This window comes from Pristiophorus japonicus, chromosome 21, assembly GCF_044704955.1.
Source record: "Pristiophorus japonicus isolate sPriJap1 chromosome 21, sPriJap1.hap1, whole genome shotgun sequence".
Classification (NCBI taxonomy): domain Eukaryota; kingdom Metazoa; phylum Chordata; class Chondrichthyes; family Pristiophoridae; genus Pristiophorus; species Pristiophorus japonicus.
This window is the reverse complement of record NC_091997.1, coordinates 45444626-45470308: the sequence shown is the minus strand read 5'-3', so window position 1 is coordinate 45470308 and position 25683 is coordinate 45444626. Positions and strand designations below refer to the sequence as shown.

Here is a 25683-nt window from a genome sequence, read left to right as displayed (position 1 = left end):
ACCTCCGAGATCACTACGTTACTCCAATTCTGGTTTCTTGAGCATCCCCGATTTTAATCGCTCCACCATTGGGTGGCCACGCTTGCAGTTGTCCAGGCCACAATCTCAGGAATTCCTTCCCTAAACCTCAGCGCCTCTTTATCTCACTCTCCTCCTTTAAAACACCCCAGAAATCCTACATTTTTGAACAAGCTTTTGGCCACCTGTCCCAACATCCCATGTGGCTCAGTGCTAAAGTTTGGTTTGATAACCAAGCAGCTTGGGATGTTCACTTCCTTAAAGGCGCGATATAAATGCAAGTAGTTGTTGTAACAAAGTCTGCTTGAGTCATGCATTTTCTAAATCAGAGGAGATCGATATAGTTTGGTTAATAGGTTGCCATTATGGGTCTTCTGCTGGTTGGCATTTTCAGCCACCAGGTGGCAGTGCTTCACATAAGTGAGGCAACCCACTTACAACAGCAGCAGAGTGGTGTTGGCTCCTGTTGGCCACAAGCTTTATAGCTTCTGCAAAACAGCTTTTACATCAGGAAGTTTTAGTCCAATAAACAGCAATGACATAAATGATCAGATAACCTGTTTTCTTTTTATAAAGTGATATCGGTTGAGGGATAAATGTTGCTCAGGACATCAGGACACCTCGAATGTTGCCGTGGGATCTTTCACATCCACCCGAGATGGCAGACAGGGCCTCGGTTTAAAGATGGCATCGGACAGTGCAGCTTTCCTGACTGGGGGGTGGGGACTGACAGAGGGGGACTAAGGAGGGAAGATGGGTGCAACTTTTAACCTTCGATTCATTCACACCAGGAATCTTCCTTCAGATATTCAGGGTGGTGCTGCCCTCAAATTTCCAAACTCCAGTCGAGTGAAACAGCCTAAAGAATGATTCTTGGAAAGTGCGACTAAGTCACAGTTGCACAAATCTCCATCCGGCACTGGAGCCGTGACTCATTCCTCTCAGCCAAGGCAGACATTTCAAAAATCTGCTTGGAAATCGACCCAGATATTCTGGTTCAAATTAGGACACGAAATGGGAGCAAGGCACTGAGCACAGGCGGTCTGAGAGTGGGGATATGGGGGTGAAGACTAAGAACAGGGGAGGGGATTAAAGGAGAGGTTTGATTTTCAATAAAAACCATGAACTGTTGAGAGAGACCAAGTGCTGAAACAGGTCACCTTTTTTATGGCCTGGCATTTTGCTGTCTCGGAGAAACCGATCATCTTATCCGGTGAGCAGATCTTAATGAATGGGAATCCGGACTTCTCCGCAATCTTTGCAGCCAATGCAGTCTTGCCACTGTTCGGAGGTCCTGTTTAAAATTAAAACCAGAACTGAAATGAGCAAAATCTGGTCCATTTCCACACCAGCAACAAAGGCTCACCTGCATGTCGCAGGCCCGCAATCCAGTGTTACAAACATATCACAGTGACGGATAGGGAAAGACCCACTGGTCCCTCCAGCCTTCCCCACGTAACTGCAATGTCTAGTGCATCACAACATACACTCTCCCACCCCACACGGAATCCATGTAACCTCCTGGAGAAGGCGAAAAATGACTAAAAAAAAATAAAACGGGCCAATTAGGAGGGAAATAAATCTGGAAAACTCCTGTTACAGAAGCAGTTTTATTTCCACTAACTGCTGAACTTATTTTGCATACTCTAGATTTCTCATGCAGCCCCAGCTGCCGACCACAGTAGTCAAATAACTGACGTAACAGCAACTAATTATGTACTTTTACTTGAACTGCATACTTTGAAGCTTTGGCCAAAACACGCTCCAGCTCAGGCAAGAAAAGACAGGAAAGTATGCTAATTTTAGTTAGTTCTGCGTCAACAGATACCTTTAAAACGCCAGTCAGGATAGATTGAGAATGGTTTGCTTCACATGGAGTTAGGAAGAGCATAGGGATCTTTGGTGCCAATGGGTTTGAATGGCTGGCTGACTGATCTCATGCTCATATACCGCCCCTGATCAATGCAATGGCCCAGAAACCACCCCTGATCAATGCAATGGCCCATATACTGCCCCTGATCAATGCAATTGCCCATATACCGGCCCCGATCAATGCAATTGCCCATATCCTGCCCCTGATAAAGAACTTGCATTTAAATAGCGTCTTTCACAACTTCAGGACGTCCCAAAGAGCTTTACAATGAAGTACTTTTTGAAGTGTAGTGTAGTGAAATGTGGTAGCCAAAATTTGCACAGCAAGCTCCCACAAACAGTAATGCGATAATGACCAGACAATATATGGTGGTTGAGGGATAAATATTAGCCAGGACACCAGGGAGAACTCCTCTGCTCTTCTATGCCCGCCTGAGGGGGAAGACAGGGCTCTTTTCAGTGCTGCTTTGCTGCAGACTGTTCCTGATTTGAGGCAGAATCTGAAATTAGGAAACGCTGGGTCAAATATCCATCCAGTTGTTGTGCAGAGTGAAACCGCACGCACACGCACGCACATGTATTCGTTACTTGAGAAATTACATCAATCAGCTGCGACTCAGTGGGTCGCACTCTCGCCTCCAAGGTCAGAAAGTCGTGGGTTCAAGTCCCACTCCAGAGACTGGAGCACAAAAATCTCAGCTGACACTCTGGTGCAGTGCTGAGGGAGTGCTGCTCTGTCGGAGGTGCTGTCTTTCTGATGGGACATTAAAAGATCCCATAGTATCATTTCTAAATGCAGGGCAGTTATCCCTGTGTCCTGGCCAATATTTATCCCTCAATCAACATCAATAAAACAGATTAATTGGTCAATATCACATTGCTGTTTGTGCGACCTTGCTGTGCGCAAATTGTCTGCCGCATTTCCTACATTACAACAGTGACTACACTCCAAAAAGTACTTCAGTGGCTGTAAAGCGCTTTGGGACATCCGGTGGTAATGAATGGAGTTTATATAAATCCAAATCTTTCGTTTGTGCCTAGTGGTACATGAGGCAATCCATTTCACCATTGTTTCTACACAAGAACACAAGATATAGCAGTAGGCCATTTGGCACTTCATGCCTGCTCCGCCATTCAATCAGATCATGGCTGATCTGATCTTGGCCTCAACTCAACTTCCCAAAACCCTCGACTCCCTTATCCTTCAAAAATCTGTCTAGCTCCATAAATATATTCAATGACCCAGCATCCACAGCTCTTTGGGGTAGAGAATTCCAAAGATTCACAACCCTCAGAAGAAAGTCATTCTCATTTCCGTTTTAAATGGGCGGCTCCTTATTCTGAAACTATGCCCCCTAGTTCTAGATTCCCCGAGGGGAAACACCCTCTCTGCCCCCTCAGAATCTTTTACGTTTCAATAAGCTCACCTCATTCTTCTAAACTCCAATGAGTACAGGCTCAACCTTTCTATGACAACCCCTTCATCTCAGGAATCAACCTCGGGAACCTTGTCTGAACTGCCTCCAATGCAAAAGTCTAATCGCCGAGAGCATGCAGAAATCAAGCGCAGGCAGTGGAAAGAGCGTGTGCCAAACCTGTCCCACCCACCCTTTCCCTCAACGACTGTCTGTCCCACCTGTGACAGAGACTGTGGTTCCCGTATTGGACTGTTCAGCCACCTAAGGACATATTCTTAGAGTGGAAGCAAGTCTTCCTCGATTCTGAGGGATTGTCTATGATGATGATGATCCCTCCTTAAATAAGGAGACCAAAACTGTACATCAAGCAGCAGCCGTACTCTGGGGTTATTTCTATGCTGAAAACCGGTTGTTGGCCTCATTCACAGTCCCGAAGCAGGAGGACCAGCGAGATATTTACGAAAGAATATACTTGCTTTGGAGGCAGTTCAGAGAAGGTTCACTCGGTTGATTCCGGGGATGAGCGGGTTGACTTATGAGGAAAGGTTGAGTAGGTTGGGCCTCTACTCACTGGAATTCAGAAGAATGAAAAGTGATCTTATCGAAACATAAGAGATTATGAGGGGGCTTGACAAGATGGCTGCAGAGAGGATGTTTCTACTGATGGGGGAGACTAGAACTAGAGGGCATGATCTTAGAATAAGGGGCCGCCCATTTAAAACTGAGATGAAGAGGAATTTCTTCTGAGGGTTGTGAATCTGTGGAATTCGCTGTCTGAGAGCTGTAGAAGCTGGGACATTGTATAAATTTAAGACAGAAATAGACGGTTTCTTAAACGATAATGGGATAAGGGGTTAAGGGGAGTGGGCAGGGAAGTGGAGCTGAGTCCATGATCAGATCAGCCATGATCTTATTGAATGGCGGAGCATGCTTGAGGGGCTGTATGGCCTACTCCTGTTCCTATACCTTATGTTCTTATACAGTGGAAAGAGTTGGGGGCGGGGGGGAAGAGAGCTAAGTCACCACTCCACCCTCATTGGATGCAAGAACCCTGCTGGACGTCAACTCGGTATTCAAGAGGCCAGAGCCCTGGTCAGCTGCTCACCGGGGCCGGCAATGAATCTCGAATGAGCATACCACAGTGGGTATCAGCACAGTATTCAGAGACCAGAGGTGTTAATTCCACTCGCCCGACACGAGAGCAATTTTCAAAAAAGAATAAAATCATGTGATTCTCCCTTTTATTTCCCTCCCTATCCCGCTGGGACAAGGAAAATGGCTCTACCTTCCAATAAGACGCTAACCAGTGGAGTGCGGTCACTGTTCTTGGTTTGCTGGACAAGCAGCTCGCCGTCATCTAGGGCCCGTGTGACTGGATCGCCCCACACAATGATTCCATTCATGATATAGCTGTCATAATCCTCCTGGTTTATGCCAAAAGCCTGCAAAAGAGAGAGAGAGAGAGAGAGAGAGAGAGAGAGATAGAGAGAGAGAGAGAGAAAGAAAGAGCGAGAGAGATGGGAAACCACGTCACACACGTGCCTGAATGTCAACTTGTGAAACAATTATTTTGTGCGAGTCAGCCAGTAAACATCCAAAAGATTATCCAACTTCTTGGGTAAGGACTGAACAGTGTTAAACATTTGGGCTGGTTTGTTGCAGTAGGAACTGTAGATGGGATATCTAACATGTCCCAACGACTCTTGTCTCTGCAAGTTACACTCTCTCACTAAATGAGGGTGGGCAGGTGACCTGCCCATAACTCTCCACCAATCTTGCTGGGAACTTGCTGCAAGGAAGCATGCCAGAACAACATGGGAATCAATTCTCCAGTCTTCGGCAATGCACACGACCTCTGACCAAGGCACACGACCTCTGACCAAGGCACACCCACAGTAACTCAAGAGCTGAACAAATTAGGGGGAAGAGCAAGGGAACTGCACTTCTGTCCCACCTTCAACACAGTGCAACTTCTTGAAGGACCAAAGATACAAGATTGACTAATTGTTGTGACATGGAGGATGGAATGACGTAACTGATAGCAAATTTAATCTGCGACCACACTCCCATTCAGGTCTTTTTTTTTTAAAGTTTGAAATAGCTTTTGATTTTTTTTTAAAAACATTACTCTCTTGAAAATGGGAGAGGCTGAAAGAAATCTTCAGTAGAGTGTTGAATGGTGCAATATATTTTGTTGTTCCACAACAACATCGTATGTGCTCCCAGTGACATCACACCATTCTTGTCGTTCTGTGACAATTAATTATTACACTAAAAAAAAAAATCACAAAAAAATATCACGGCATGTAATGTTTCCTTGAAGAGGACACTATGCACAGTATAAAAACAGAAAACTCGAGCAGGTCCCAGCAGGTTCTATTTTATACAGCCCATGAACCAGATGTTCAGATATAGGCCAAGTCAATCAATCACACTGGCTCAGAATGGGCATCCCTTCACGTTAGTCTGGAGTAAGTGTCTTGGAACCCAAGTGTCGTCTCGGTGCACGTGGTCAGGTACTTACAGGTTTAATGTCATTCTCCAGAGAGTTTAAGAAGTCTCCCCTCACAATTTGCAGTTTCTCAGCCTTCTCCATGTCAACTTCCACCTTGGTCGCTGCCTAATTATGGGAGAAAGAGAAAAATCTGAGTTCCCAATTTCCAACCGGGCTTTTTAAAAAAAACCAGTAAATTCTGCAAAATGAAGTAAAATGATTGCACGCCCTGCCCAACACCATCATGCCATCAGTCCCAGCTGATTAGGCAGTCATTGACTCAGCTGTGCTACTTTTCTTCCCAACAAAAGGAGGCGGTGTGGAGACTTGGGAGAAAAGCCTCAAAGGACAGGATCTAATCAGATCATTTTGTAACAAAGCTCAACTGAGAGATTATTTTCCATAAATATGTTCCGTAAATAATCTTGGGATAGCACCCATTTCAAATCCAAATTTGATTCCACTTGCACAGTTCCATGCAACGTGTATTTATGTAGCGCCTTTAACGTTTTGAAACGTCCCAAGGCGCTTCACAGGAATATTATGCGATAAAGATTTGAAACTGAGCCGCATAAGTAGAAATTAGCGCAGGTGACCAAAAGCTTGGTCAGAGGGGTAGGTTTTAAGGAACGTCTTGGAGTAAAGAGAGGAAAAGAGGCGGAGGTTTAGGCAGGGAGTTCCAGAACTTGGGGCCGAGATAACAAAAGGCACGACCACCAATGGTTGAGCGATTACAAATCAGGGTTGCTCGGGATGGCAGAATTAGAGGAGCGCAGACATCTCGGGGTGGGGGAGCGGTTGTGAGGCTGGAAGATATTTCAGAGATAGGGAGGGGGGAGGCCATGCACACGGAAAGTTCCTCGGTACTTCACCCATGTGGTCATTTTTCAGCTGAGTGCCCAGTAAAGAACATGCATTGATACAGTGCCTTTTGTCACCTCAGGCCATCTCAAAGCGCTTTAGAAACATAGAAACATAGAAAATAGGTGCAGGAGTAGGCCATTCAGCCCTTCTAGCCTGCACCGTCATTCAATGAGTTCATGGCTGAACATTCAACTTCAGTACCCCATTCCTGCTTTCTCGCCATACCCCTTGATCCGCCTAGTAGTAAGGACCTCATCTAACTCCTTTTTGAATATATTTAGTGAATTGGCCTCAACAACTTTCTGTGGTAGAGAATTCCACAGGTTCACCACTCTCTGGGTGAAGAAGTTCCTCCGCATCTCGGTCCTAAATGGCTTACCCCTTATCCTTAGACTGTGACCTCTGGTTCTGGACTTCCCCAACATTGGGAACATTCTTCCTGCATCTAACCTGTCTAACCCCGTCAGAATTTTAAATGTTTCTATGAGGTTCCCTCTCATTCTTCTGAACTCCAGTGAATACAAGCCCAGTTGATCCAGTCTTTCTTGATAGGTCAGTCCCGCCATCCCGGGAATCAGTCTGGTGAACCTTCACTGCACTCCCTCAATAGCAAGAATGTCCTTCCTCAGGTTAGGAGACCAAAACTGTACACAATACTCCAGGTGTGGCCTCACCAATGCCCTGTACAACTGTAGCAACACCTCCCTGCCCCTGTACTCAAATCCCCTTGCTATGAAGGCCAACATGCCATTTGCTTTCTTAACCGCCTGCTGCACCTGCATGCCAACCTTCAATGACTGATGTACCATGACACCCAGGTCTCTTTGCACCTCCCCTTTTCCTAATCTGTCACCATTCAGATAATAGTCTGTCTCTCTGTTTTTACCACCAAAGTGGATAACCTCACATTTATCCACATTATACTTCATCTGCCATGCATTTGCCCACTCACCTAACCTATCCAAGTCGCTCTGCAGCCTCACAGCATCCTCCTCGCAGCTCACACTGCCACCCAACTTAGTGTCATCCGCAAATTTGGAGATACTACATTTAATCCCCTCATCTAAATCATTAATGTACAGTGTAGTCAATTAAGTACTTTTGAAGTCACTGTTGCAATGTAGAGAAATGCAGTAGCCAATTTGCACCAAGCAAGGTCCCACAAACAACAATGACCAGCTAAAGGGTTTTAGTGATGTTAATTGTGGGATAAACATTGACTGTGGGGAGAACGTCCCTGCTCCTCTTCAAATCCATGGGATCTTTTACATTGGTCCGAGGGGGCAGATGGATCCTTGGTTTAATGTTGCAGCCAAAAGATAGCACCTCTGACAATGCAGCACACGCTCAGAACTGCAGCCTAGATTGTGTGTTCACGTCTTTGGAATGGGCTTAAATTGATGATCGACTGGCTCAGAGGCAACAGTGCTACCACTGAGCCAACACAGTGAATGATTTTTGGGGGGGGGGGGGGGGGGGTGGAATTATAGAACCATGATGTGCATCACATCCCAGCCAGGACCAATCCCAGCTGGAATGGCTATGCTCAACTCCAGCAGGAGTCACAAGGTAGTTGTCGTGGTGCATATAGGTACCAATGACATAGGTAAAAAAAACAGGATGAGGTCCTACGAGGCAAATTTAGGGAGCTAGGAGCTAAATTAAAAAGTAGGACCTCAAAAGTAGTAATCTCAGGATTGCTACCAGTGCCATGTGCTAGTCAGAGTAGGAATCGCAGGATAGCTCAGATGAATATGTGGCTTGAGGAGTGGTGCAGAAGGGAGGGATTCAAATTCCTGGGACATTGGAACCGGTTCTGTGGGAGGTGGGACCAGTACAAACCGGACGGTCTGCACCTGGGCAGGACCGGAACCAATATCCTAGGGGGAGTGTTTGCTAGTGCTGTTGGGGAGGAGTTAAACTAATATGGCAGGGGGATGGGAACCTATGCAGGGAAATAAAAAGGAGGCAGAAGCAAAATATAGGAAGGAGAATAGTAAGTGGAGGGCAGAGAAACCCAAGGCAAAAAACAAAAAGGGCCACATTACAGCAAAATTCTAAAGGGGCAAAATGTGTTTTAAAAAAAAAAAGCCTCAATGCGAGGAGTATTCGGAATAAGGTGGATGAATTAACTGCACAGATAGCAGTTAATGGATACGATGTGATTGGCACCACGGAGACATGGCACCAGGGGACCAAGGCTGGGAAATCAACATCCAAGGGTATTCAGCATTTAGGAAGGATAGACAAAAATGAAAAGGAGGCAGGATGGCGTTGCTGGTTAAAGATGAAATCAATGCAATTATAAGGAAGGACATTATAGCCTGGATGATGTGGAATTGTTATGGGTGGAGCTGCAGAATTCCAAAGGGCAGAAAACGCTAGTAGGTGTTGTGCATAGACCACCAAATAGTAGTAGTGAGGTTGGGGACAGCATCAAACAAGAAATAAGGGATGTGTGCAATAAAGGTACAGCAGTAGTCATGGGCGACTTGAATCTACACACTGATTGGGCTAACCTAACTGGTAGCAATGTGGTGGAGGAGGATTTCCTAGAGTGTGTTAGGGATGGTTTTGTAGACCAATATGTCGAGGAACCAACCAGGGAGCTGGCCATCCTTGGGGAAAAGTGACCATAGTATGGTAGAATTCCTTATTAAGATGGGAGAGTGACAAAGTTAATTCGGAAACTAGAGTCCTGAACTTAAGGAAAGGTAACATCGACGGTATGAGGCGTGAATTGGCTAGAATAGACTGGCAAACGATACTAAAAGGGTTGACGGTGGATAAGCAATGGCAAACATTTAAAGATCACATGGATGAACTTCAGCAAATGTACATCCCTGTCTGGAGTAAAAATAAAACTGGGAAGGTGGCTCAACCATGGCTAACAAAGGAAATTAAGGATAGTTTTGATGCCAAGGAAGAGGCATATAAATTGGCTAGAAAAGCAATAAACCTGAGGACTGGGAGAAATTTAGAATTCAACAGATGAGGACTAAGGGTTTAATTAAGAGGGGGAAAATAGAGTAAGAGAGGAAGCTTGCAGGGAACATAAAAACTGACTGCAAAAGCTTCTATAAATATGTGAAGAGTAAAAGATCAGTAAAGACAAACGTAGGTCCCTTGCAGTCGGATTCAGGTGAAATTATAATGGAGAACAAAGAAATGGCAGACCAAATGAACCAATACTTCGGTTCTGTCTTCACGAAGGAAGATACAAATAACCATCCGAAGGTACTAGGGGACAGTGGGTCTGGTGAGAAGGGGGAACTGAAGGATATCCTTATTAGGCAGGAAATTGTGTTAGGGAAATTAATGGGATTGAAGGCTGATAAATCCCCAGGGCCTGATAGTCTGCATCCCAGAGTGCTCAAGGAAGTGGCCCGAGAAATAGTGGATGCATTGGTGATCATTTTCCAACAGTCTATCGACTCTGGATCAGTTCCCATGGACTGGAGGGTAGCTAATGTAACACCACGTTTTAAAAAAGGAGGAAGAGAGAAAACGGGTAATTATAGACTGGTTAGCTCGACATCAGTAGTGGGGAAAATGTTGGAATCAATTATTAAAGATGAAATAGCAGCGCATTTGGAAAGCAGTGACAGGATCGGTCCAAGTCAGCATGGATTTATGAAAGGGAAATCATGCTTGACAAATCTTCTGTAATTTTTTTGAGGAAGTAAGTAGCAGAGTGGACAAGGGAGAACCAGTGGATGTGGTGTATTTGGACTTTTAAAAGGCTTTTGACAAGGTCCCGCACAAGAGATTGTTGTGCAAAATCAAAGCACATAGTATTGGGGGTAATATACTGACGTGGATAGGGAACTGGTTGGCAGACAGGAAGCAGAGTCGGGATAAACAGGTCCTTTTCAGAATGGCAGGCAGTGACTAGTGGAGTGCCGCAGGGCTCAGTGCTGGGACCCCAGCTCTTTACAATATACATTAACGATTTGGATGAAGGAATAGAGTGTAATATCTCCAAGTTTGCAGATGACACTAAACTGGGTGGCGGTGAGAGCTGTGAGGAGGACGCTAAGAGGCTGCAGGGTGACTTGGACAGGTTAGGTGAGTGGGCAAATGTATGTCAAATGCAGTATAATGTGGATAAATGTGAGGTTATCCATTTTGGGGCAAAAACACAAAGGCAGAATATTATCTGATTGGCGGCAGACTAGGAAAAGGGGAGGTGCAACGAGACCTGGGTGTCATGGTTCATCAGTCACTGAAAGTGGGCACGCAGGTACAGCAGGCAGTAAAGAAGGGAAATGGCATGTTGGCCTTCATAGCTAGGGGATTTGAATATAGGAGCAGGGAGGTCTTACTGCAGTTGTACAGGGCCTTAGTGAGGCCTCACCTGGAATATTGTGTTCAGTTTTGGTCTCCTAGTCTGAGGAAGGACGTTCTTGCTATTGAGAGAGTGCAGCAAAGGTTCACCAGACTGATTCCCGGGATGGCTGGGCTGTCATATGAGGAGAGACTTGATCGACTGGGCCTGTATTCGCTGGAGTTTAGAAGGATGAGAGGGGATCTCATAGAAACATATAAGATTTGCCAGGACTGGATAGGTTAGAAACATAGACATAGAAAATAGGTGCAGAGAGTAGGCCATTTGGCCCTTCTAGCCTGCACCGCCATTCAATGAGTTCATGGCTGAACATGCAACTTCAGTACCCCATTCCTGCTTTCTCGCCATACCCCTTGATCCCCCTCGTAGTAAGGTTAGATGCGGGAAGAATGTTCCTGATGTTGGGGAAGTCCAGAACCAGGGGACATCGTCTTAGGATAAGGGATAGGCCATTTAGGACTGAGATGAGGAGAAACTTCTTCACTCAGAGTTGTTAACCTGTGGAATTCCCTGCCGTAGAGAGTTGTTGGTGCCAGTTGACTGGATATATTCAAGAGGGAGTTAGATATGGCTCTTCTGGTTAAGGGGATCAAGGGGTATGGAGAGAAAGCAGGAAAAGGGTACTGAAGGAATGATCAGCCATGATCTTATTGAATGGCAGTGCAGGTTCGAAGGGCCGAATGGTCCTGCACCTATTTTTCTATGTTTCTAAGGTAGGGAAGCCGGGACCTTTCCCAAACCCCAAGTGACTCAGATGGACACCAAGTTCTGTCCCAGTGAACTTAGCACCAATCAAACCTAGGGAATTCCCTGGCCAATATGGCTAAGTGCCACACAAACATTAAACCCACTGAATCACCAAAGCATCCAAAGGCTGGGCAATTCAAAAAGCCGGGCACCCTATTCTTGCAGTACAAAATGTCCTCACTCAAGATTTTGCAACCTTAGAGAGATGGTGGTGGTGTGGGAGTGGGGAGGTGGCACTGCCCTTCAGAAAAAGGCCTGTTAGCGCCTCTAAGAGGCGCTAACAGGCGGCAAGGCCTTACTGACCAGGGGCAGGGGGAGGGTGCGACTCATCCCCAATTGCCCCGGGGCCAGGGCAACGGTTTCCCACCGCGCCACTTTTTCAGCTCCGCACGGTGCGCCGAACCCTCACCGCCTGGCGGCGACCTCTTTTCAGTGAGGTGGGAAGCTGCCAGTGTCTGGGCGGTGTGGGAGGGCCTACCGCTGTGGCTGCCATTTTGTTTCAATTGTCGGGCGACTCCAGAGTCAGCCTGCTAATGGCGACCGCTGGTTCGGCCGGGCCCCAAAGCGCTGGGAGGCGGTTTCTTGATCGAACAGCTGGATTTCCCGCCACTTCACTCCGACTGCCGCCGGAGGTTAAATTTCCGGCTAATTCGAAGGGCCCACCCCAATTTCTCACGGAGAGCAATTTCGTCCCCAGGGAGTCAAAGCTCTGGTCGTACTCAGGAGCCCAGTTATTAAACCCTTCAACGGAATATGATATTTTAAATTGAAACAAGAAGCACTTGATACTGCAGTCAGAGCTCAGTTTATATGCAGCTGGTGAAGTTAATGTGGTCTCGTGTATTGGTCGCACTCAATTCACCTGCAGGTGGCCCAAATAATTCCCCAGACAAATTCTTCCATGGTCCTTACTTTACACATTCAACTACATTGATACAAATAGGAGCCCCAAAGGGTTAGACTGTCACCCAGACTGGGATAACCTGACATTTAAGCCCCATTAGATGATCAGTAGCACATGGACTGAAGTGCCTGAAGGGAGACTTTTCTCTGATCCCGTGGGACCAGGCTGCTCACCTCGGTTCAAACAGCTGCCCATATACACAATAACAGCTCCCCGGGGACCCGCGCAACACAAAAGGCACTTAATGTATTGTTGTGCAACAGATACCAGGGGCTGTAAGTAACACCACTTTTATAGCATCAAGACAAGCAGTACCCTCTGGCACCAGGCCTGGTGTTTCAAACACTCTTGTACCTGCGCCGCCACACATGGGCCGCTCCGCAGCTAATCCACACTCGAGTCCCCCGTCTTTGTTTAACGTCCTTTGAAAACTTGGAAACAATGGAAAGTAGCTGGTCTGCTGCGTGTGATGGAGAGGTCTTTAGATTTAATCTCTCAAACTTTAACATCCACAGCAGTTTCAAATTATTTTTTCTAAAAAGAAGCATTTTATTACCCTACGACAGCCATAAAACAAAATCAGAAGGGTAATTTTCCAGTGCTAAGCTGTAAATTTTAGCCTTCACAGGTAATGGTTTCAATTCAGTCAGGAAAGCAGACGGCTCCTCCTCATTTAGGTTGCACTTGCATTAGCTAACAGGCTGGTTGTATTAATGCAGAGGAAAAGACGAGTGCTCAAATGATCCCTTTTACGTTACACAGCCACTTTACAAGGAAGTAATGCCCTCGGCTCCCGGTGCTCTGGAGGAAACCCCGTTTGCGGAATGTATTGCACAGCCCCAGAACATGTGCAGACGTGACCAGTGGTGACTTTGCAGCTGCCGTACCCACCCCCAACATCTGGGAAGGCTCCACACAAGCTAGCGATGGGAGAACCAAGGCTGGTTAAAACTGTGGGCTCACTAGTCAGCGAAAGGTTCGAGAATTTTTACATTTAAACCAACACTTTCAACCAAGCTCCACCTTGGGATGTTTTACAGGTTGAACCGCCCTTATCCCAAAACCACCCCTCGTCCAGAACCATTCTCGGCCACCGGGTGGCACAATTGCAGAACTCCACCATGAACAAATTGAAGTCCTTCCTCGCTGCAGACTCCCACAATCGCTGGCCTGACCCCGCGATCAACCGCACCCCGCCTCCCAATGATCTCTCTGCCGCACTCCCAGCCCCAAGCTAGCCAGTCCCGCTATCCCCTTGCTCAGTACCTGTACCATCCAATTTAACGTGGCCACCCCTCGTCCAGAAAAAAACCTTATCCAGAACTGGCCGGGTCCCGAGGGTTCTGGATAAGGGCGGTTCAACCTGTACTGTGTTAAAGGGGCGATACATATGTAAGTTGTTGTAAAGAAGGATCTTTGTGATCGTATTACTACTGGACCACTATTACTACTGTGTCATTCAAAGGCCTGTGCTAATCATCCAGAGAACATGTTCAAAGCCCATCATAGCAGGTTGTGAATTTGAATTCAGTTAAAAAAAATCCAGAATAAAAATAAAAACTAGCATCAGCAAAAGTAGATCATGAAGCTGTCGGATTGTCGCGAGAGCTCACTGGTTCACCAATATCCTTCAGGGCAGGAAACCTGCCATCCTGACCCGGTCTGGCCTATGTGTCACTCAAGTCCCACACCAACGTAGTTGAGTCTTAACTGCTTTCTGAAGTGTCCTAGCAAGTCACTCAGTTGTACAAAGACAACTAGGGAGAAACAATAAATGCAAGCCTTTCCAGAGATGGCCACAGCATTATTGATTTATTTATTAATTAATTAAAAGCAGCTGCTATATGGTTGTGGGTAATTTTGCCACCACCACGAGTTTCAGCTCCTGTCCGACACGTCCGCCCGGAACTCGGAGCAGCCACCTGGGAAATCAGGGCGGTCCAACCATCTAATCGGCAAGAGGTGAGAAATGGACTCCTAAGGCAAATGTGATTGTTTTTTCTTTTAATTTTTGTTGTGGTGGTGTGGGCAACGTTTGTTTTTTTGAGATTCGCCCCCCCCCCGGGCCGCTCGGACAGCGCTCCCAGCCCGGCTCTTTAGCTCGGGAGTTTCCCATCCTTGCGCCAAGAGAGGTGTACAATGCCTCCCTTGGCGCTGCGCCCCGATGCAGGGCCCAGGTGCCCAAACTTACTGACTGAGGCACAAACTATTCCCGGCTGCCAACATTCCCGCCCTGCCACCATCGCCCCAAAAACATCAAAGCCTAAAATCCAGCCCATGAGTCGGCATTGCTCCGATAACAACAGATTTGGTGTGAGGCAGTGTGAAATGAAAGATGTAGCTCCAATAGGAAACTGTGCAAAGCTTAAAGATATGAGCATTCAGCAGCAATTAACAATTGGGCTGTTGCATTGTGAAAATGTTTCTCTGAACCATGTCAGTGAAAGAGTTAACAATGTTAGTGGGATAAAATGCAACGCAACTATAATGATGCCTTTTTGTGTTTTATATTGAAATTCCCAGTAAACACCACTAATTTTCTACTTGTTGGTAGCACAAAACAAGTCCATGATAATTGGAGTATAAATTATTGGATGCGTGTAAAACAAACAGCAAAAAAAACATCACAGAAGGACAGAAAAAGACCTCCCTGAGTGTTTAAAATGTGTCCTGGAGGACATGGCATTCTGTGTAGCTTCACCTTCCGTACTTGCCCAGACTGGTTACACGAACAATGGTGCAGAATGCAGAGGGGCAGCACTGTCAAAAGGTTAAACTGCGTTGTGAAATGCCTGCACCTTTTTCCAAAGTACCAGAACGTGCAAATGGACCTTCAGACCTGTGTTTAACAGCTGTTTAGCTTCTCTGCATAAGGGAAGTGGGGTGGGGGGTAATAGATAGCATTTTTACAAACTCTGGAGCTGAAGGACTTCTCTTCCCCCACTGGCCAAGCAAGTTTATTCAGTGAGCAGCGGAGCTGTACAGACACGGAAACACAGATTGATTCAGAGCGGGAGCCTGAATTTGTTGATTTCAACCAAGACAGCAGTTAGAGTACAACAACTGACCTCAGCATACCGAGGTTCAACAACAGCACCTTTAAAGTAGTAAGACATGCCACGACACTTCAGGAGCTTTCTCAGACAAAATTTAACTGAGCCACGGAAGGTGATAGTAAAAAGTGAGAGTTGCATTTATGTAGCACCTTTCACGACCACCGGATGTCTGAAAGCGTTTTACAGCCAATGAAGTACTTTTGGAGTGTGGTCACTGTTGCAATGTGGGCAATGTGGCAGCCAACTTGTGCACAGCAAGCTCCCACAAAGAGCAATACGATAATGATCAGCTAATCTGTATTTTTAATGTTATGTTGATTGAGGGATGAATATTGACCAGGACACAGGATAACTCCCCTGCTCTTAAAGATAGTGCCTTGGGATCTTTTACGTCCACCTGAGTGCGCAGACCAGTTTAACTTCTCAACTGAAAGACGGCACCCCGGCAGTGCAGCACTCTCTCAGTACTGCACTGAGGTGTCAGCCCCGAGTCGCAGGAGTGGGACTTGAACCCACAACAGTCTGACTCCGAGGCGCAGGTGCTACCCACTGAGCCACAGTGGACACATTATATATTAGGGCAGCTGACCAAAGAGGTAGCTTTTAAAGAGTGCCTCAAAAGGAGAGAGAGGTAGAGAGGTGGAGATTTTTTTTTGAGGGAGGGAGTTCCAAAGCTGGGTGTGGATGTCTGTTTTCCATTTGTCCATTTGCAAAGCATCTTAGGATTGTTTTTTAAACATTAAAAGGTGCTGTATAAATTCAAGCTGTGGTCATTGACATGGGGAAGGACAGCATCAGTCTTTTATGTTGCCCCATGCCGATGAATAGCCAGTCAACGCTCATCATTGAGGCTAATGTGAATAATGAGGTAATGTATGCACACGAAACTGTGCCTCAGGAAGGAGTAAGTGACTTCAGGAGAAGAGCAGAGCAAATTAATGCAGGAACACGCAGTAAAGATCGCAGGGAAAGCACTGTAGAGGGCATGTATGGCAGACTGAGTGTTCAGCTCACACACACATTATTAACATGAATGACTGACCTTTGTCACCCCCTCAGGTGTAATCAGCAGAAATACAAATATGACAAATAGCATTACATAAAGTTGGAGAAAGATTAGAGCATGTGTGCGCAAAACATTTAAGGTGGTAAACATGTTTTGGTGGAAACATAGAAACATAGAAACATAGAAAATAGGTGCAGGAGCAGGCCATTCAGCCCTTCTAGCCTGCACCGCCATTCAATGAGTTCATGGCTGAACATGAAACTTCAGTACCCCCTTCCTGCTTTCTCGCCATAACCCTTGATCCCCCGAGTAGTAAGGACTTCATCTAACTCCCTTTTGAATATATTTAGTGAATTGGCCTCAACTACTTTCTGTGGTAGAGAATTCCACAGGTTCACCACTCTCTGGGTGAAGAAGTTTCTCCTCATCTCGGTCCTAAATGGCTTACCCCTTATCCTCAGACTGTGACCCCTGGTTCTGGACTTCCCCAACATTGGGAACATTCTTTCTGCATCTAACCTGTCTAAACCCGTCAGAATTTTAAACGTTTCTATGAGGTCCCCTCTCATTCTTCTGAACTCCAGTGAATACAAGCCCAATTGATCCAATCTTTCTTGATAGGTCAGTCCCGCCATCCCGGGAATCAGTCTGGTGAACCTTCGCTGCACTCCCTCAATAGCAAGAATGTCCTTCCTCAAGTTAGGAGACCAAAACTGTACACAATACTCCAGGTGTGGCCTCACCAAGGCCCTGTACAACTGTAGCAACACCTCCCTGCCCCTGTATTCAAATCCCCTCGCTATGAAGGCCAACATGCCATTTGCTTTCTTAACCGCCTGCTGTACCTGCATGCCAACCTTCAATGACTGATGTACCATGACACCCAGGTCTCGTTGCACCTTCCCTTTTCCTAATCTGTCACCATTCAGATAATAGTCTGTCTCTCTGTTTTTACCACCAAAGTGGATAACCTCACATTTATCCACATTATACTTCATCTGCCATGCATTTGCCCACTCACCTAACCTATCCAAGTCACTCTGCAGCCTAATAGCATCCTCCTCGCAGCTCACACTGCCACCCAACTTAGTATCATCCGCAAATTTGGAGATACTGCATTTAATCCCCTCGTCTAAATCATTAATGTACAATGTAAACAGCTGGGGCCCCAGCACAGAACCTTGCGGCACTCCACTAGTCACTGCCTGCCATTCTGAAAAGTACCCGTTTACTCCTACTCTTTGCTTCCTGTCTGACAACCAGTTCTCAATCCACGTCAGCACACTACCCCCAATCCCATGTGCTTTAACTTTGCACATTAATCTCTTGTGTGGGACCTTGTCGAAAGCCTTCTGAAAGTCCAAATATACCACATCAACTGGTTCTCCTTTGTCCACTTTACTGGAAACATCCTCAAAAAATTCCAGAAGATTTGTCAAGCATGATTTCCCTTTCACAAATCCATGCTGACTTGGACCTATCATGTCACCATTTTCCAGATGCACTGCTATGACATCCTTAATAATTGATTCCATCATTTTACCCACTACTGAGGTCAGGCTGACCGGTCTATAATTCCCTGTTTTCTCTCTCCCTCCTTTTTTAAAAAGTGGGGTTACATTGGCTACCCTCCACTCCATAGGAACTGATCCAGAGTCAATGGAATGTTGGAAAATGACTGTCAATGCATCCGCTATTTCCAAGGCCACCTCCTTAAGTACTCTAGGATGCAGGCCATCAGGCCCTGGGGATTTATCTGCCTTCAATCCCATCAATTTCCCCAACACAATTTCCCGACTAATAAAGATTTCCCTCAGTTCCTCTTCCTTACTAGACCCTCTGACCCCTTTTATATCCGGAAGGTTGTTTGTATCCTCCTTAGTGAATACCGAACCAAAGTACTTGTTCAATTGATCCGCCATTTCTTTGTTCCCCGTTATGACTTCCCCTGATTCTGACTGCAGGGGACCTACGTTTGTCTTCACCAACCTTTTTCTCTTTACATACCTATAGAAACTTTTGCAATCCGCCTTAATGTTCCCTGCAAGCTTCTTCTCGTACTCCATTTTCCCTGCAAGATGTGTTTCATCTCCTCCATTTCCCCTCCCCACCCCCGCTTCCCACACAAACCCAAGAGCCAGTTTGAGATCAGGAATTCAGAACGAGAGCAGCATCTATATTCTACCGTTCTGTGGTGCAACCAGACCACCTGGACATTCGGCAATCGACAAGCAGCTCAAAGTTTAGCTAAAACATAAAAGCACAGAGCGCGAATAATTATTTCCGATACACTCAAACAGCAACAGGAAATTAAAGCAAATGGAGCAAGAGTTAGAGAACTCACTGAACATATTCTCAGTAACTCGGCACCCGGTGCCAAATCCGACTGCTAAGGGGCAAACGCCAACGCTACAAACAAGCAGTTGCAAGATCCAATTTAGATAAGATGCACTGACTCAGAGGGGAAAATGGCTGTTAATGTAGCATTGTGCTAAAATGAAGCATTAAGCAGCTTTATTACACATCACATCTTACAGGCAGGTAGTGGTGCCAAGAAACAAAGCCAATAATGTTTCCCACCTTTAAATAAGGTGTAGTCATTACCTGAAGCGATCTGTAATTCTTAACATTTTTTCCCCTATAGGTAACTGCTCTTGCCATGGTGTGGTTCAACAAACACAGTAACCCTCCAACAAGCTATTCAAAATAGAATTATACAGCACAAGAATCGGCCATTCGGCCCATCATGCCTGTGCTGAAATACAACATGGAGTCCCAATCGTACATTCACACAAATGCACACTAACCTAGGAACTGCGACCAATTGCAGCACCCCGCTGCTACCCCAGCTGGGACATTGATGAGCACGGCACAGTCCAAGAATCGAAGCTCGGACCTTTGTCCTACATAGCTTAGTGCCATGCTGTCATTGCCCAGCTTCACAGAAAGGCCATCTTTGAAGTCTCTACAAGTGACCGTTTGGAAGTGCAAGGCACACAACCAGACAACTGATGCATTGGGTGGGCCCTGACTTCTTGCATCTAGGATGGGAGCTCAAATATACCACAGATCGAGCATTTCTTCCACCTTTTGACTTCATACATTGACCTCAGTCAAGTTCTTGGTGGACATGGGCCCAGTGCACAAAACGGCGATTATTCAGAAAACTCAGAGAGAGGGGTCACTGGACAGCTACAGTGGGAAATGGAAAATCATCACTCTGGTACAGCGTGCTGGCCTGCTTCAAAGCGTAGGGGCTGAGCAGAGGAGTTCAACATGTAATTGTGCTATACTTTAACAGAAGATGCAAACAAAGGGTGTCTTAAATGCAGCCAAGTGTTGTGTTTCAAAGTAGCAACATTCCTCAAAGCTATGATCAAAAACTTCACAGAAGTTTCAAAATCATAGAGCTCAGGAGGGGAAACAAACGGGAGCACAAAATAAATGGCAGGGGCCAGCAGAAAAGGGATCTCGAGGTGCATTGATGGTGAAGACCAGCTTAAAGATGGCAAAATCAACACTCCCTGCCTGGAAGAGTCACAATTTCCTCCAGCTCAATGTGAGGAAGGCCTAAGCCAGTGACTTCAGCCCCTCCAAAAATTCTGTTCCTTTACCACCTATTCTATCCCCTCACCCTGAAAAGTTTCTCAGACGAAACCAGAACTTTTGTTTCTTGTTTGACTAGGAGACAAGTTTTTAATCATCACATCCCATTCACCAATTCTGCTTATTTCTACCTCTGGAACATGGCTTACCTCCAAGCCTACCTGTGTCACCAGAACCCTTATCCATGCCAGTCTCTCCTCAAGACTATTACTCTTTAGGATCTCTTGCTGGCCTCCCATCTGCAAACTGCAGCTTCTCCAAAACTCGGTCACACACATCCTCACACTGTCCTAATTACCCATTAACCCCATCCTTGCTGACCTACATTGGCTCCCTGTCCCCATTGCATTCAGTTCAAAGTCCCGGTCATTGCTTATAAACCAACTATGCCCTACCCATCTCAACCATCTGCTCCAGCCCTCCTTTATCAATAAAAAAACTTTTCCTCCGACCTGCTATAAATTGATCCTATCTTCTGTCCACCATTGATGGTAGAGGCTGAAGCTATGCCAAGTTAAGCATCCTTCTCCATCCAACCCCTCTGCACCTTTAAAAATCCATCTCTTCTGCTAGCTTCCAGTCACCCCTAATAATCTCTTTTACCTGGATCAGCACAGGTTTTCATACCCATTTATAAAGTGCACTGGGCTTTTTAAAAATAAAACTGTATAAATACAAGCTGCTGTGATATAATCTACCCAGGGAGACAGTGGCAGTAGAAGGCGCTAAAAATTTTAAGAAGGTGATGGATATATTTTTCAGACACAGGGCTGTTTTTCATAGCTATACTGTATTTGATTCATGGGTTCTTTGCTTAAGAATTCATAGCAACACATTGATAGCAAGAACTAGTTGGTTTATTAACAAAGGTTTAACAATTGCACTACTTATTACCGGTTCATCCACTAGGCTCACAACTGCATACCTCATCGTGGATGATCCAGACCCAACTGACTGGGGTTTTATGGAGTCTTGTGAACATCACATGACTGGCTAAGCCACTCAATGCAACAGCTCTACAAACCTGTGAGCATACTCAAAAGATGCATACATTACAATTGCCATTGCCAAGCTCTGCTGGAATGAAGAAAAACTGGCACAAAGGTAGAGGTCCTGGCACCATTTATCTACAAGTTTGCAATGGCATTTTGCATTGTTGTGGGTTCAAGTCTCATTCCAGAGACTTGAGCATATAATCTAGGTTTATATTTTAAGTGCAGTACTAAGAAAGGGAGTGCTGTAATGCAGAGTCTTTCAGATGAGGCATTAAACAGAGGCCCTGTCTACGCTCTCTGGTGGACATTAAAGATCACATGGCACCATTTCAAAAGAAGAGCAGGGAAGTGGCCAATATATATCTGTCAACCAACATCACTAAATAAAATTGATTATCTGGTCATTATATCGTTGCTGTTTGTGGGACCTTGCTGTGCGCAAATTGGCTGCTGTGTTTCCTACATTACAACAGTGAATAATTTCAAAAGTAGTTAATTGGCTGTAAAGCATTTTGGGATGTGCCAAGGTTGTGAAAGGGGCTGTATAAATGCAAGTCTTCGTTTCATGCTAAGCATAAGGTTTCCTGGAATGAGTCAAACTGTTTTCCTCTGCTGTGGAAAAGATCTAAATGAAGCTGCAGCAATGAAATGATCAGCATCAAGGAAACAGACGATGCTCCTCGAGAATACGTCAATCATAATCAAAATTCCTGCACGTCATCAAGCATGTAAATGTATTAAACCTCTCAAAATCCTCAAATTACAAGTCCTGCTTGCGGTCAGAATTCTGTCCCACAATTATCCAGTGGAAGGTGCTGGGTGCCAACATTTCAGATTAAGCTAAAGTGAGGTGTCCTAAGCGCCAACAGATCATGTGGCTGAACTAATCCTACTTAACTTTGATGCAATCCTCTATCAGATATAGTCTCTTTCTCTGAAGGCAAATCCCTATGTGGAGTGTGGAGTTTTTGCATAGATAGAAACAGAGGACAGATCGATAGCATGCAGTAATGCTTACCACACCCATACATTTCCCACAATAACCGTACAGGCAAAATGTATATTTTAGAATCATCATTCTACAGTGCGATTATACAGTCAGTGAGGTGGCAACAAAGCATCGTTTCACGCTGGGTCTGGACAGAGAAAAGCTGACCATCACAACAAGCTCCTGCCCAGTCAGACAAGCACAGTACATCAATAGCTTAAAAAGGTGGAAGAAACCCACAGTTCACTCATTCCAGTCAAGATAGACAGTCAAAAACAAAAGCCATGGACTTGAAAGGGAGGGGTACATTGACTTTGACTTTGAAAAACAGTGGGGCGGATAAGTTTATCAAATTCCACGTTCCTACAATTACTCAGCAGGCTTATCCAGTGAGTGGCTGAGCTTTCCCGACCAAGAACATTCCGGATTCAATCACTGACCTATGCTGACACAGGAGGTCTCGGTCAGGCCAGTAAGAAGGCATCCAGTTGCTTTCAATGTCCACGGATTTGGTTGGGAGAAGAGAGTTAAGAAAGTCAGCTCGGGCTCCCACTCGGGCTGGTAACTCGCAACCCTTGCTAAAAGTGTGCAGAGAGGAAAGAATTGGGCTCCCACCAGAAGTTGAAAATCCTGCCGACACGCACCATTAAGTTTCTTATCAATAATCACAAGGTACTGAGCCTCAGTGGGTACAATGGAATCTCACGCCAGCAACAAGTCAGTAACAACTTGCTTTTATATTGCGCCTTTAACATAGTAAACCTTCCAAGGCTCTTCACAGGTGCGTAATCAGTCAAAATTTGACACCAAGCCAAAGATGACAACATTAGGACAGGTGACCAACCCCTTATTCTGAGACTGTGACCCCTAGTTTTAGACTCCCATCCTCCCAGCTTCTACCCAGTCAAGCTGCTTCGGAATTTTGTATGTTTCAATGAGATCACCAACATAGGCGGAGTCTACTCAATCTCTCCTCTTGGGAAAATTCCTCATCTCAGGAATCTTTCCTTGGGTAAAGAGACCAAACCTGCACACTACTCCAGGTGTGGTCTCTCTAAGGCCCTATATAATTGGTTGAAGAGGTAGATTTTAAGCAGAGTCTTAAAGGCGGAGAGGGGTGGAGGTGCAAAGAGGTTTGGGGAGGGAATTCCAGAGCTTAGGGCCTAGAGAGCTGAAAGCACGCCTCCAATGGTGGGGCGAAGGGAGTGGGAGGTACACAAGAGGCCAGAGTTGGAGCAATATAGAGTTCTTGGACTTGGGGGGGGGGGGGGGGGGGGTTTACAGAGATAGTATGAGGCAAGGTCATGGATGGATTTAAACAAAGGATGAGGAAAAAAGAAAACAAGGCATTGGTGGAATGGGAGCCAATGTAACATCAAGATGAAAAAGCGGAGGGAAAATTGGGATGGAAAAAAAGTTACAAATTTCTATTAGGACACAAGAAGATATCCAAATTGTTACAAAAAATCTTTAAATGGTGAGAGACTGGGACCTTGTACAGATCACAAAGTTAACATGCAGCTACAGCAAGCAATTTAGGAAGAATGGCATGTTCCCTTTGTAATAAAAGCTATTAGCATAAATAGTTTTATCACAATTATATAAGGCCTTGGTGAGACCACACCTGCAGTAGTGTATAGTTTTGGTCTCCTTATCCAAGGAAGGACACCTGGGATGAGGGGATTGGACTAAGAGGAGAGATTGAGTAGACTAGGTCTATGTTGATGATCTCATTGAACCATATAAAATTCTTAAGTGGCTTGACAGGGTAGAAGCTGGGAGGATGTTTCCCCTGGCTGAGAGTATAAAACTAGGGGGGTTACAGTCTCAGAATAAGGGGTTGGCCATTTAAAACTGAGATGAAGAGAAATGTCTTCCCTCAAAGGGTTGTGAATCTTTGGAATTCTCTACCCCAGAGGGCTGTGAATTCTCAGTTGTTGAGTATATTCGAGACATAAAGCAATTGATTTTTGGATACGAAGGGAATTAAGGAATATGGGCATGGTGCAGAAAGATGAAGTTGAGGCACAAGATCAGCTATGATCTTATTGAATGACGGAGCAGGTTTGAAGGGCCAAATGGTCTACTCCTACTCAAATTTCTTACGTTCTTATAAGGATTCAAATCAGCTAGCCGGCTTGAAGCTGCAAGAGCCATCTGATTTGGGTAATTTAATCCTCAGTTCTCTTTGGAAACCAGTGTTTTGGGCCTACTTTCACAAAGATCATTACTTTTGTGTTATGTTTGTTTGATTTTCTTCATCCCACTGAGAGAGCACATTGGCTTTTCTCTCCCTTCCACATGTTCCTGCTCTTAAAAACTCAATAAAAAAAACCACGCAGATATTGTGTCCCCAAGCAGTGCAGCTTCTTCAATTTCGTGCTGTACTCACCTGAAGGTTCTTCCTTTGGTGGCGTTGCATGGCTACCTGCAAACGACTGCTGCCAAGTGGACATTTTTCATGTAGGAGCCGAGAGAGTGTTTCAGCAGGGTATGTGACTAAGCTAAGCTAACCGTTCCCCAAAATCCCCACAATAGTAAAAACGAAGTGATGTTTTAAATCCTAATCCATCGGGGGGGTGTCTTTCCATTGCGTATGGTCTCCTCCCTGTCCTCCCTTTATGGCCAAACATCTCTCCCCTAAGGTCCGCAGTGCCTATGTAACCCGAATCCACTGTGACCATTCAGCTGCACATTTTAGCTGCCACTCTGGACCAGAGTCTATTCTTTGTAGCTCTCTTTTTTTTCCCCCCTCTTGGCTCCTTCCAGACCATTTTCCTATCTCTTTCCCTTCCTGTCAGCACATCATGCCATCTTCAATTTCCCCCCCTCTTGGATATTTTTCCCCTCCAATCCAGACCCCAACCCATCATTCCTCCTCTGCCTTCCCACTCTCCTGCTGCCATCCCAAGCATGAATCTCCCTTGAATAAGCTCTCAGTTCCCCATTGTGCTTTGCTTGGCATTGCCCAAAGTGCCCATTGAGATACCCATTGCAGTAGCCTCGCGAGTGGTAATTTCAACTGCCACATCCGCCTCTCTCGCCGGCCATCCCAACTAGCATGCCCACTGGGAGCCAAACACATCAACCTCCCAACCATCCTGCTTACCCCATCCACAATGGTCCCTTTGGACACTGCCAGCTGATCAACAATTACCAGCCCCTCCACATTTCCCTCCAGAATATCCGTTCACTCGTGAAGGCGGTCCTAGTCATCCATGATCTTATTGTGGATGATTGCATCCGCAGCATAACTAAGGCCACCTATTTCCACCTCCGTAACACTCTTGCCTCAGCTCATCCACTGCTGAAGCCTTCATCCGTGCCTTTGTTACCTCTAGATATGACTATTGCAATGCACTCCTGG

At 45.6% G+C, this 25683-nt stretch overlaps 1 protein-coding gene across 2 annotated transcripts in view; it reads right to left on the bottom strand.

Moving 5' to 3' along the window:
- Window positions 1-25683, bottom strand: part of LOC139233982 (vesicle-fusing ATPase) — a 322181-nt gene that overhangs the window by 118540 nt on the left and 177958 nt on the right. For both annotated transcript variants that reach the window (XM_070864726.1, XM_070864727.1), the window contains exons 13-15: window positions 5833-5928; window positions 4594-4750; window positions 1179-1312 (exon numbers count right to left, since the gene is read on the bottom strand). In XM_070864726.1, coding sequence (XP_070720827.1) covers window positions 1179-1312; window positions 4594-4750; window positions 5833-5928 — 387 coding nt within the window. The remainder of the gene's footprint in view (window positions 1-1178; window positions 1313-4593; window positions 4751-5832; window positions 5929-25683) is intronic.